At 39.0% G+C, this 14,330-nt stretch overlaps 1 protein-coding gene across 1 annotated transcript in view; it reads right to left on the reverse strand.

The window, feature by feature from the left end:
• STIL (SCL/TAL1 interrupting locus) overlaps positions 1–14,330 on the reverse strand; it is a gene marked incomplete at its 3' end in the record, with an annotated part of 15,861 nt that overhangs the window by 336 nt on the left and 1,195 nt on the right. Inside the window, exons 2-14 of the mRNA XM_010135056.1 lie at positions 13,580–13,695; positions 13,283–13,470; positions 12,093–12,340; positions 11,214–11,297; positions 11,012–11,098; positions 9,312–9,459; positions 8,028–8,152; positions 7,081–7,195; positions 5,240–6,295; positions 3,718–3,883; positions 2,716–2,941; positions 636–825; positions 4–32 (exon numbers count right to left, since the gene is read on the reverse strand). Coding sequence (XP_010133358.1) covers positions 4–32; positions 636–825; positions 2,716–2,941; positions 3,718–3,883; positions 5,240–6,295; positions 7,081–7,195; positions 8,028–8,152; positions 9,312–9,459; positions 11,012–11,098; positions 11,214–11,297; positions 12,093–12,340; positions 13,283–13,470; positions 13,580–13,695 — 2,778 coding nt within the window. The remainder of the gene's footprint in view (positions 1–3; positions 33–635; positions 826–2,715; positions 2,942–3,717; positions 3,884–5,239; positions 6,296–7,080; positions 7,196–8,027; positions 8,153–9,311; positions 9,460–11,011; positions 11,099–11,213; positions 11,298–12,092; positions 12,341–13,282; positions 13,471–13,579; positions 13,696–14,330) is intronic.

Genomic DNA, 14,330 nt, shown 5'->3' on the forward strand with positions numbered 1-14,330 from the left:
TCCGAGGACTTTAAGAGGTGGTTTACTTGGCCCTACAGATAAAGGGAGGAGGGGAGAGACCACATGGACAAAACCATCGTGTCACGCAGGAGTTGTCAAAAAACAAAATCCTGGTTTATTCCTATGCAACTTAAAATACAACTACCTGGGTTAACAGCTTATTCTGACAAAGAAGCCAGATTCAGATTCAGTTCAGATGCAATCACGTGAAGTCCCAGCAGTGTAATCAAACACTGGAATATCTTATCTTTCAAGCTTTCTGTAAAGGTCTGTTCTGAATTTAAACATGTCACATACTGGTAATCTTCAAGATTAAAGTATCTGCCTTCAAGGGAGTTGAAGGTAAAACGCTGTGCTGTTTTACAGGGCACTAATTTAGGAAGTTATCAATTGACATTATCTTTGAACTAAATAATTATTATTTATTAAACAGTACTCCATAAGTACAGAATAACCACTTAAGTCTTAAAAAAAAAAATCAAGAACCACAAACTTGGACCTTTTCTGCAGAGCATTACAGGTGAACTTGAAAACCACACACAGTTTTCATTCACGTCAAGACCACATTGCAACTTCAGCAGTGTGCTCTTTTGATTGCTGCATTCAGTGCAAAATACCAAATCCACAAGAATTACCAGTAAGTCCTGGTAAAGCTTCTGATCCTCGGATGGATGCCGAGGCAGCAAGGCGGGTGGCTCCGAGCTTCGCTCACTTGCCACCACCGCGTGGTTGCTGGCTCCCTCTGTTGGTTCCTTCTGTAAAGACACGCTAATACTCTCCTCCAGGGATGAACCGCGAGCAAGTGCTTGGGAAACATTTCCACTTCTGAAAAAGAACACAGAGATAGCTAGATATTTCCTTGAAACAGATCAAGCACAAGTATCACTACATGTACCTTATCTTTTCATGACCACCAGAAGAGGAGAAAAATCAAGTGTTGGAAACAGATCCTAACATTATTGGTCTGTCCATTGCTGGAAGCTTTGGTCCTTTCTGCAGTCATTTTCCTTCAAAAGTCATCTGAGGACTGAGGAAATGCACCCTGCAGTGTGAAACTCAACAGCATGACTAGTTTTGCAAAAGTTTATTTCCAAATGGCAATGGCTTATCTGGACTAGCCTCTGACTTTAATTTCACCTGCTTTAAGATTATTAGCAATTTGGAGTTTGCCTTAGGTTTTCAGCATTTTTATGGACACTTAAAAGCCTTTAGGAGTAACTACCTTCCATATGTTCTGAAGCATGACTTACTCAAAAAGCTGTTTTAAACAGAGATTCTTGTTGTAGTTTAAAGACATTTTAAAAACTTCCCAGCGACGCTGTTTCAAGTACATACATACACAGTGCACATCAAGTATCATGAACCGAGAACAAACACCTCCTTGAAATATTTCTCAACAGCAGATGTGAAAGTGAAGCCATAGTCCATCCTGAAGTTCCCAGATGAACAGGGTAAATGTGGTGGCATTACAATGCAATACTGAGCATCCCCTGCAGCTAGCTGCTACGTGCATCACATAAACCTTTTCAGACCAGACATATCAATAGCGCTATCATCCCAAGGAGATCCTTTGGCAGCCCTCCTCCCCCTTCCTGTTCCTCCTCAGGAGACATATGTAAGATAAGGGAATGTCAGAACTCAACTATCAGTTGCCTGTGTTGACAGTGATAAGATTGAAATCACGTGATGTACTAGATGGTCAATGCAGGTTATCAGTTACTGTTACACTAGCAATTATTCATCATTTCCAAAAATGCTGCCCTTCTCAAAGACATCTGGGTGGTGCTCTCCATTCTTAATGTAAGATACTGATACAGCTATTCTACAGGCTTCTGAATCTAAGTTGAAGAGAACCATAAGATGGCATCTCTGAAACACAACATTCAAAGGACTGATCGAATCAGTAACATTCATGGTGGCAGTATTGTGTTTGCAGATAATACTTTAATCAAGGACTATGAATATTCAAGTTATAGCTTAATTACCATCATTTTTCCCAATATCATTACTTTAGAAACCTAATTTAACTGGAAGTGTATTTCCCCCTCCTTTGGTATTTTATGCTTAGAGGATACTAGATCATTAAAAGCACTAAATTGTTGAGCTATTCCCTGTGTAAAAATAACAACTATAAAGATAATTTTTTAAATAATTTCCTACATTAGTCTGAGATTAGTCATTGCACTATAATTATTAACATCAGATTCTTTAACATCAGCCAAGTTGGTACCTGCATTCACTACTCAAAGTAATCAGCTGTAAAACAGAGAAAATCAGGGAACAGTCATATAATCATGAACCCCACGTCCTAAGCCCCTCAGAACTGAGATGATGCTGAATGCTGACAGGGAAAAGCCACTTGTAGGAAAACTGCCTACAGCAGTGTTCCCTTTCCCCTCGGGATTTAAGGTAAGAAAGGGAACGCTGCCAGCATGGTACGTGCTTGTCCAAGAGAAAGGCTTTTGCCACCAACTGCTGCTGGTAGGTAGGCTAGCTAAACGTGCAGGGCTGATAAACGCAGACTCCAGAGGCAACTGTGTTTTGGTGAGTTGTACAATTTGAAACCTAATTATAAAAACAAAGGGGGGAAAGAATGCAACAACTGAAGTCAGGTGACCATTTATAATTCCTGAAAAAGATGAAATTCTGAAAGCAGTAACTTATGAAAGGCAGTTCAGCTTACTATGTGAATGCAAGATATTTCTGGTTACTTACTGGAGAAGGTTCTGATTAGTTCCTTCTTCCACAAGATGAATACTGTCTACAAAGCTGGGCATGTCAACCACCTTTAAGGAAGAAGCAATACTTGTATTGCTTGCATCTTGTTCAGCATTAATTGCAATACTTATGTCTTCCTTAGAAATCTCTCCATCCTCTTTCTTCCCTTGTGGTATGGAGTCATCTTGTTTTTCTGAGGCTGTATTCCAAAATAAGCTGGCACCTAGAATAGAATTAGAGATTCAGCCATTTAAGAAAAGTTATTACTATCTTCTGAGACCCTTTGGCTTTATAAAGCTAGAGAAATCAGCTCCTCACTTTCAAGGTTTTTTTCCTCTATTTAAAAAGTGATTAAGGGTTTAGAACAGCTGAGAGTTGCTAAAACATCATCGAAGACCTGTTTTCTTCCAAAGCACGCTTGACAAAAATCAATGCTTGTATTAAAGCATTTTAATGCATTGATCTTGAGCCAGTTTGAAAACTTCCTCCAGACGAACCACAACATTTCCATGGATTTAACAGGAACCAATACATTACTATGTAACTTTATAGACACAACTGCCTAACTTGCTAAAAGTAAAGCACATACAGTCTCCTCACTATGTGAGTAAGTGCATGCCTTACAAAAAACATCAATGTATTTAGAAGAACACCAGACAGGATAGAAGCTATTACTTTTCAAAACAGTGTATTAATAAAAAAAAAGTGGATTTTTCTCTTTCAGCAAGGGTACAATTTAAAATAGAAGACCTTGCTAAAACTACTGGAAAAATACTTCTTCCAGTGATGGCAATCACTGCCATTGCAGTCCAAGGACAAAAGTAGCTTCAGCTTAAGCTTGCAAACAAGGGCTAGAGAGCTTAGCTGGTTTTTGTATTTACATGCACATGTGTGTACATTCAGCATTTCTGAAAAATATTCCCTCCATGCCCAAACAAATCACAGAAATATCCAGAAAAAAAACCGATGCCAGTCTACTTTTAAAGAATAAAGCGTTACCTGTGCTCACAGCAACGCTCACACTCTTCCTCGTGTGGGAACCTGACGAGGATGGTGTTTCCATAGAAACAAGGTCCTCTTGCTTCTCTGGCTGCAGAGCATGTCTGGCTGCAGCTGGTTCAGAGGAACAAGCCTGACCACTCTGTGCTTCCAGTAAGCGTTGGATCTGTAAGAGTTACCAGAAGGTTATAATTTGTACAATAAAATATAAAGAGGTAAAAATGAGTTACTAAATTAGGCTCCTCTAAGATCTGGATGCAAATCCAGGCTGCATTGCCACAGAAGTCTGATAACCTTCTAGTTCTCAGCAGCGTGTGCAGCATAAATCAAAACATCAATTTTGATGTTGGCAGAGCTGGCAAAGAGGTTTTAAGCTCGCTGGCAGAACTACACCACAACAACTTGAGTAAAGCCTATTTACACTACTCTTGCTGGAAGTATTCTCTGTCCCTTTCATTCATATACAAAGCCTATTATTGACTTATTGGCCAAGCATTTAAATGCCGAATGTCCCTACACCATGCTAAACTGATTCTGTATTAATCACAAAGCTAAGCACATAATGATAACATTAAGGTTGTCCAGGCAATCTTCATTCTACTGTTTGCATCCACGATCACCAGTTAGTTCACAGCTCCATGGAGAAATATCTGAACAGTGAAGGCTGCATTTATGCATTAAGAAGAGGTTGCCCTCCCTAACGCACAACCCATGCTTTGAGAGCTGGATTTTACTTACAGCAACTATACATAAAGCATATTTCAGTCTAAATTTTCTGGTTTAAGTGGGAAAGTATGTATTTGTGAGCAACTTTCCTATTCCTATAATTCATCACCAGCAGCAAAATTTGAACTCCGTCTCTTCATCCCCAAATCATACCATGCAAAATACAGGGCCAGCAGTATAACTCAAGAGACCAATATTTTGAAGAAATTTAACCCGGTATCAAAACCAAGCTTAGGGAGACCAGAAAAGCCCCATTTTCCAGTGCAGCAACAAACGCCTGATGAATCCTGCCAGTCTGTTGCAGTCAGCTGAAGTTTTCCAAGGAGCAGCCTTAACAGCTCAGGAAGCTGCACACTTGAAGGTGGGCAAAGCAACACATGAGAACGTTCTGTACTCCACCTGTACAATAATTCCAAAGTCTATACCCATGCAGGTGGGTTTTTTTAATGTAGACAAACACATATATATACACACACACATATATGAAAACATTAATGCAGAAGGCATAGTGATTTGCATTACAAAACCATCTGCTGAAAGGGAAACCTTTGTGTTATGAAAATATAAAGATAAATGCTAAAGTCTGATCAGGAGTCAAATAGTTTCAATTTGTTTTAAGGGACTCCAATTAGCAGAGCTGATTAGGACTCCCCGCCACCCCAAAAGCACAGATGGTATGACAGGCTCTCCTGTGCCAACAAGGATAGACAACAGTTAATTTGATTTCTTTGGCAAGGAAACCACCGAAGCATAATCTCTAAAGAGGGCAGAGGAGAAAGCTGCCATTTCCACAAACCTGAGCTTGAAGTAGTTTCAGTTGTCTGTCTTGCTCTGTAAGAACCCGGTATGCATCTGGAGATAATCCCATCATTCCATTATCTGATCCTGCCTTAGGAGTAGGCATGTGCAGGCACGGTGAGTGGGCTGCACAGAGCTGTGGACTAGAGGGGCTTGCACTTGAGATCAGTCTCATGCTAGGTGATAAGCTATTGTCGAGAGAACCATTCCCCATTTTCCCAGGATATCCCGTGCTTAAAGGGCTGCTTGTGGTATATCCTGGACTGCAGCAAATACTTGGGCAAATGATATTTTGATGGAGCACTGAACATAGATTCTGTTGAGCCACCTCTGCTGGGATATCCGCTCCGTGTTTGGGGTTCATTTTACCAATTCCTTGCCATGAGTTTATTAGATCATATTGGACAGAAGCAGGACACTGACAGTTGCAAACACTGGCTGGACAGCAAAGTGGCACTTGAACTGGCACCTGCAGCTCTGATGGTCTTCTGCAGCTCTGTGGTGAAAAAACAGAGTTATGGAGGACTGGCTGTGTAACAGCACGAAGCTGCTTGGAACTGGGTATTGATTTTCTTCTAATTGAAGGCTCTCCCTGCTGTGCAACACCATCAGGATTTAATACAAGTCTTTCTGATGGCTTTCTGGGGTGGTGCACAGATGTATCTCGGGAAGGCCCACTACAAGGGGTTGAAGGAGAAGATCCAGCACTTTTCCTTGATTGAGGGCAAGCTTTCTTACAATGCAACGGTTGCTGTAGTAGAACTTGCTTTCCTCTGGAAGGCTTTGAAGTCGGAATTTTGTGGTTTAAATTGTTTGGTAATTGCCTCAAAGAGGGATCTCCCCTGTTAGCAGAAAAGTTTTGCTTGTCTTCAGAGTGCTGGGTGGGGTAATATGTAGATCCCAAGCACGATTTCTTTTTAATAGGCTGATGTAGTGCTGAGGGTAAACTTTTAGCATTTGAAGTCCCCATAGCATTAGTCGATTGTTGTGATTCTATGAAACTCCCATCCAAAACAAGTGACAGTTCAGGAACTGAAGGAAAGATCCTGGTAACCTGAAGGGACAATTACACAAGCAAGTTTAAGATAATTTTAAAACATTGTCTTTCAGCTCTTCCTGTGCAGAATTTCAGAGAAAATCTTTTATCTTAAAATCAATGTATTACTATTACTAGCTTCATACCAACTACACATTGAATACTTTTCTGAAGATTGGAGAATCCAGATACAGATAAAGCAGAAAGATCTGTAGGATCATTCTCAAAGGCAAAAAATCTTTCATACAGCATAATAGCCACCAAATGAATAGTCTACCAAATGAATGCTCCATGTCATCCTGGAGCACATTTGAGAGTATGGACCTTCCCCCTTAAATAGACAGATGCAACGGAAGATTTTTATAATTTACAACTGTCACATCCTTCTAGACCTATGCTGTCTGAGGACTGCTATTTCATTATATTTGCATACACTGCATTAAAAAGGACAGTGCAGCAGATACCTCTATTTCATTTACCCAGAAATACACAATACATGCTGCTTCTGTCTTTGCCTCAGACACCACATCTCTTCCATTTAACAGCAGGAAGATTCCCAAAGTAGAACCTACTCTATCTGTTTCCAAATTGTAGCATATAGAAGAACTGAAGGGTCTATAACCCTGGAAAAAAAGGCAGGTTAACTAGAGCAAGAGTTGAGACACTTGTCCATTTCTTCAGCTCTGTTTTCCCCACTAGCACTTTTGAGACAGAAGCTTTATACTCTCCAGTCCCCATACAACGAGTTTTGCTGCTCTAAGTGTCATATCTGAGATGCCTAGAATAATTATTCACTTAGTTACCTGTTGACTCACTGGGTGAGGGCTTGGAATTGGTCTAGGGGATAAATCCTCATCTTCTACACCAGAGTCATGATCGCTTGCTGACAGCTTGCTGGGTGAACATCCTTGGGAAGGACTAAAACCAACAGCAGTCAAATTAGAAGTGTTTGCTTATCAGATTTGGCAGCAGTAATATGAATCTTCACATTTTTCACTGTGCCATCTACAGAGCAATATCAGCAGCGGTTTTTCAAGAAGCAGTTGCTATGCATCTCCTCCCTGGTTAGCTAGGGAGTTCACAGAGCAAACAGTTCTAAGATCAAACAGTGAAAATACAAATGCTGCTTTTGGGGAAAAGCTAGCAACCCTTCCACCCCACAACCCTCAGACATGCACATCTTTTAACTGACATTCTAACAGCAAAGCACTGATTTATATTAGAAAGTTAGGGAGTCTTACATTGAAGATAATATTGTAATATTGTTTAAAGGAAAATAAAGGCTATCTTATAGTCACTGATAAAAATTTGATAGATAAGTCAGGTTCTTAAAAATCCCAAGTTTCAACCTATCCAGGTCTTGAAGCTCTGAAAATTTGGAAGGAAAAAGAAATTTTTACAAACTTAACTAGATTTCAATCAGAGATTTGCTTCAAAAGGACACTTCTCACAAAAAGCTTAATACAGTGAGCTAAGCTCCATCAGTAAAGAAGATTTTTTTTTAGAAAGACAGTATAAGTTAGAGCCATCAGTATCAAGAGTAGAATTACTTGGTTATATGGTATATGGTCAGCTTAACCATCTTACTTGAAGATATTAACTCTAGGAATAAGCAAAGCACATACACAGACTTTAATGCAAGAAGATAACTGTAGGCACAGTAAACAAACACCTGGCACAGCAGAGGTCAAAAAAGCAAATCCAATAAATATTTAATTTTTGCATAAAAAATTACATCGGAAAGATTTACCTTCTGATAGGAAGTTTCTTGCAAACTCTGCTGAAGAACTCTGTCTCTGCATTTTGGTTTTCTGCACTCAACTCAAACTGGATAGGGCTCTTGCCTGAAGGTTCAACATTCTGGAATGAAATTTTCTGTATTAGTGAAGCATGAAACTTGCAGTTTTTAACCAAGGAAGTATACTCCCAAAGAAACAGTTTTAAGGATTTTTATATCTGATCATTTGCTGCTTGCCCTCTACTTTCAATTCTCAATTCTTTCACCACTACAAGGAGGCAGGCAACTTCCCTTCCTGTTTAAACACTGTTCCCCCGCAACTCTGTAAATTAGTTGGCCTAATTATAGTCACAAGCAGATGCTTCCGTGCTTCAACTGCTTAGATACTCCTCCACAAGCCTTCACCAGCAACTGTTCCTATACTGTTTCACACACTACAGCTGCGCAAGTTCTGGAGACAACAGAGGTGAGCATCCCTCTTAGAGGCTTGTCATCTTCAGAAAGCTAGGCTGTACTGAGGCTAAAGGTGGAAGGCAGCACTGGACAGGAAAATTTACTTGGAAAGACAGAGTCAGCATCACAGGGCAGTCATTACACTAGCTGCTTCTCTGCCACAGCAAAAGCGTTTATCGAGCAAATTAACAATTCAACTTCAGATTCTGTAGAAGCCTAGGAAAACACAAGGAGCTCAGACTTCCTAGAATTTCCTCAAACCTTGTTATTAGTTATCCGCCAGTCAACGCATCACCAAATTCTTTCAAAGAGTTACTTTGCACAAAGATAAAATTGGTCCTGCTCTGTTAATGTAGCACAGCAAGAGATCTGCAGATTAGTGACTACTGAATTTCCTTTCGTATTCAACTTCAAGCAAAGCACAAGTACCCAGCTTTGCTCTCCAGAAAGCATCAATATGCATCACCGTAGCGGCTGTTAGCTGTGTCCAGCAGGCACATAGCACACTGGATTAACAAATGCTACCGGAAATCAGAACCTCTGCTCACAAAACCAAGAGGTCACTGGTAAGAAGGAGCACTAACCAAGTCCAACACAGCACAGTAGATTTTAAAAGAGATTCTTAATGCTATTAGAGGAGAGAGCAGTTGCTGGCTTTAAAAATCATCTCAACTCAAGAGACAAACTTACAGTAATCACTGTAAAAACATTGCTTTATAGAGATACATCATTTTCAAACACTGCAGTTTCATTTGGGTCATATTATAGTGACCCCTTCTTTAAGTATCTACGCTAAAAGTAAAGTTTAAGTGCCCCAATGGAGTAGGAAACCAAGCCACTTACTTTGAACAGATGTACTGTCTCACTGCAAGTTAAGATCTGAAACCCTAGTTCAGTCTGTCCGCTGCATGGAACGCACTCATAAAACTCTGGTTCCTTGTGTGTCAACGAGTAAAGCACGATAAGAAAACTCCCAGATTCCGAAAAAACCCTACAATAGAAAAAAAACCACATCATAAAAAAAAACTTTAAGAGACAGGAAGAAGGCCTTTAGTCTCTCAATATACTGAGCAAACTATCACATAGTTGAGCCAACTGGTGATTCACTGCATTTTGAGTGGTACTGAGCTATAGAGAGAGCAGATGGACTGATGCCACACGCAAGAATCAAAATGAAGTAGAGAAATGGGAATAATTTGTCTACTTTCTAGTTCAAACCTTTAGGATCACTTAGTACTTTAAATGAATCCCTGGAAGACTTCAATCATAGCATAGAAGAAAACATCTATAAACATGATTCTTGATTTTTTTTTTAATAATTCATTTGAAGATGTATTATACACACATTTAGTGTTTCAGTTATCCTACAGGTTGAGAACAGCGAGTAACAACAGTCAACATTTAAGATGAAAGACCAATGACAGTGAAAATAGTCTGTGTTTCCAAGGAAAGGCAGTACTACTTATAGAATTTCTTCTTTCAATAGGACTTGTAATGTGGTTGTTGGTGTGTGTGTGCTTCTTTAAATAATGCGTGTGATAGAGAAAGTAGTAAGAACAAGATGCTTGGAAAAATTCATTCACACACAACTTTGATATTACACTTACAGCTTAAGAGTTAAAAATGTACGATGCACAGATTAAGAGGTTAGTCTGCAGAGGTTAATTCTGTTTGCATGGTTCATCAAATCTGCCTAATCCACTTTCAAGATGGAATCAGTGAAAGTTAATGAGAGTCAAGCACCTAACATGTCTATCTAATAACCTAATTGGGCCCTAATCTATATTTGGGCATATTTAAATTAAGGGAAAAAAGTCTCTTCTGTAGTTACAGACACATCCGTTCACCAAATGTCGTTTTATTTCATAATTTAAAAGCAAGTATAGTCAAGCAGAAGAAATTCTTACGCATACAGCATAAAGTTTAATTTACCTGAAGAGCAGTTTTAAACTATAAACACCTGAACTCCTTCCAGCTTCCATATAAATAGAACTTAACAAATGTTACAAGTGAAAAATGTGGAAAATGAGGACTCTACTAACATCCCAATGAAAAAAAAATCAGAATGCAAAAAGTATACAACCAGAATATTTAGGAAGGAAGTCACAACCAGGCACTATCAGCCACAAATCTGTATGCTTCAATACATTGGTCAGACACAGCCAGGAAGAAAGCTTGTGTCAAAGAAAATACCCATAAGGAAAGTTCAAAACCAAAACCAAATCCCCACCACTGTTTAAACTACTGTTTTCTGTTTGCTGCTTCTTATTTGAACTAAAATGCAGTGACCTTAATGATATTAACCTTTTCTGTCCTTGAGATATCAGCCCTGCTTTCTAACACTTCAGTCACAGAAAATTGGTGAGGCAGCAGTCAAAGCCAGAAAGAACAATTCAAACAGACAGCCTTACCTCCTCTGTAACATATAAATCACAGAAGTCCCACAAATATCTTTGAGCACAACCTTTGTTGCCATGCATTTCTGTGAAATACAATTTTAGGCAGCCAATAACTTTCATGCTTAACAGATAAGAGTGACTTGCCTTTCTTGAATTGAAGAATTGAATAAATATCTCAAGCAACAGGCCCAGACTTGAGGACTACAGATATGAGTAAATCCACTCAGCCAACTAGAAGTGAGAAGAAAAATCAGACACATCTCCATTACCAAGTGTCCACTACAGAATCCCTCAAACACAGCTCAAATCAATGTGTGTGTTAACCTGTACAGAGGAAAACACTTACACTCCCACCAATGGCAGAGCATAAGCCTTGGGATCAGTCTCAAGCAGCAGAAGCAGTTTTCGTGTCTGGTCCATAGTAAGGTAGCTGAAAGAAAGCAGAAGTTGGAGGTTTTTTAGTATTTTAGAAAGCAGTCTTTCAGAAAAAAAAAATCCTGAGAGACAAATACTAGTTTGGAAAGTACTGTAAGAAAAAAAAAAAAATCAAAACTATTCTTCCTCCACACTTAGGGCAACTCCTCTGCTTTCCATCAATTCCCTGTGTATCAAAGAACTACCAACGATAAAACTGGCATAGTTTTACGGTATTTGTGACAAATTCAGAAGTGTGAGTTGTGTTAAATTTAAAGAGGGGCACTCACAAAGTTTCTCTCCAAATAAAATGACATTCGGTTGCTTCAAATTTTCCTAACCTATCTTTGGTTTACGATACTGAGTTATCAGTCAGAATGATGACTCCCCAATACCATCTTTCAATCATGATTAACAGAAAAGGCTTTGGTTGACATTCATCTGATTTTCATTCTAGGGCAAGCACTGACATTTTTCAAAAAGCTGGATGCTGTTTGCATTCATTATGTTAACTGGAGGTGTGTCCCCTATCCCAACAGGAAGATCCTGCTGCATCTACTGGAGATCCTTCAGATCAACTGAAGTCAAAAGCAAGAAGAACTCCTACTGAACCAGTTAAGATTTTTGCCCCACTCTGTTTCTTGTTCATAACTTTTTAAAGTTTTCCAAGTTCAAGAATTTATGTTATTTTTATGCCAGTTATTTTACTAAAAAGCAAAGCACTGGCTGAGATCTCACCTACCTACCTGCTTTAGGAAATGCAACGAACTGCCAGGCAGCTTTGGTAGCTTTAGCATCACCTTTTACTCACCCACATTTGTAAGTTCCTTGAACTTGTGCAATATTCACAGGACTGTTCAAATTTCTTGCTAGGGCTGTGGGAATAATTGGGACAGACTTCACAGGGGTGTATTCCAAGATATTTGCTGTGGTAATAGAAGCCCAGTGAAAATTAAAGTGTAGATCATCCAGGTTTTCTGTGAAAACAATGTGAGCTCTAACAGTGAGCAGTTTAGAAAGATCCAGTGATTCTTTTCTGCACAGACTGTGCTGCAGACCCTAGAAGTAGGGAAAAAAGAGAAAAGTTAAATACACTCAGTTTTCCTCATATGACTACCATGATTCAAGTTGTATTACACTAGAAACCCAAATAATTCATTACAGCTACTGTTGCAGTTTTATACTGTTGCACTGTATAAAAACTCATTAACGCCAGTCTCCAAAGCTCATGGCTACAACTGAATATAATGAGTAACGTAAAATATACTTGAAATTATGCTATGTATATCTTAGTATTGCTTTAAGATATATTAAAAAACCTAGAGTTACTTAAGTTGTATAAAAATTAATAAAACAGTGCACTAGAAGGCTCAAGGTGATCTGTCAAAGTTCTCTTACTCGCATTCAAGAAATTTGTATTTTAGCATCTGGATGTACCATCATAAGAAGGTTTAGAAGTGAAGAAAGCATTATTTGTATTATGAAACACACACAACAACCACTAGACGCAAACATTTACAAGTATGGAAGGTATACTACTAGACTATAAATATAGTCTATATAAATATAGGCAGAGCACCAAAGTGACAGGAACACACCTCAGCTGTAACTACTAACTGCAACTCATTCATCATAGGTTTGAAGGAAAAAGCTGTTTTTTCTTGTTTAAGTTTGCTGTAATCACTGTCCTCTTGCTGGTTTTGGTGGTCAGACCAGCTGAAAAGCTTTAGTCAGACAGCAAGATTTTAGTCCAAGACTAAAGCCTGTGTGATCCTGAAACACCTGTGAGGACTAACCTATTTTAATGGCTCCCGACACACTTTTCAACTACACTCAAGCAGCTCCTTTCACATAACTAACTAAACAGTCTTTCTTCAGCCACATCTTTGCTGTGTTTGAAACTGACGGAGGTTGGAAATCAAGCCCTGTGCATAGTCCAATCTCCTGCCTAGAGGACAGTTCATTGTTTAAAAGTCCCAGAAGTCGCCAAGAGCTTCCTACCTTGAAAGCCAAGCTGATATCTTCAGCACTGTGCACTATAGTATTATCTGAAGAAGGTCCCCAGGAATTAATGGTACATGGAATCAAAAAGTCTCCAGGAAGAGATGCAGTTGGGATTTTGCCCGATCCACCAGCAACTTCTCGACCGGGATCAAAGCGGTCTATTGTTAGCGTTATGCCTTCCCCATCTTTAAAATAAGTAAATGAAGTTAGAGTCCAAGAGCAACAACTCAGGCTCCTTGCTAATGGCTTACTCAACCAACCAATAGTGTCTGTCTACCTGATGTTCAAAGTTACCTTCATCTACTGAAAGTGTCCCAAGCAAAAAACAGGAAAATAATTTCTTTTCATTCTGCTTAGCATGGCGATAGGCAAGTCGCAAGGTTTTTTCCATCATAGATAACTTTGGATTTCTAAAAAAAGACAATAAGGAAGTTTAAGACCCAAATTATTTTTAATGCTTTTTAAAAAAATTACTATATCACAATATCTTCCACATTATTTGTCCTTTAAAAAGAAAGCAAGAAAGCCCAAAGCCTTAAACAACAAAAAGGTAAGAATTAACAACACTGTATGATATGTCTAGCTCCTGTCTGTGCATCACCTCATCTACTCATATTCAAGAAAGCCACATTTTAACTGGAGCAGCTCCACAGAATACTCTGTATGACCACAACAAAAATATTTTAGCTTGACTAGTCCAGCAAACCAACATGAAAGGGGAAACAATTTTACTTGGGGAAAATAAATAGCAAGGAGAGAAAAAATGTTTTTCTGTGGAGAATAAGCAACAAGGAGAGGGAAAACTTTTGCATCTGAAGGGCAACATTGTCACAAGTAATAGAGGTGAACACAACCGTGTTATTTTAATAGAAGGTGGAAGAAGTTAGAAACCTCTAAGACCATAACACAGAACCTCTAAAAAGTCTAAGTTCAGAGAGTAGAATAGTCCAAGAAGCTTAACTAGTTTTGATGTGGTGTTGTCTCATTTTAGCACAGTAATATTTAGTGTGGATGCTTAAAGCAGCAGCAGGCGGAGCTCAAAGAT

Source organism: Buceros rhinoceros, unplaced genomic scaffold (assembly GCF_000710305.1).
Source record: "Buceros rhinoceros silvestris isolate BGI_N320 unplaced genomic scaffold, ASM71030v1 scaffold15484, whole genome shotgun sequence".
NCBI classification, from domain to species: Eukaryota; Metazoa; Chordata; class Aves; order Bucerotiformes; family Bucerotidae; genus Buceros; species Buceros rhinoceros.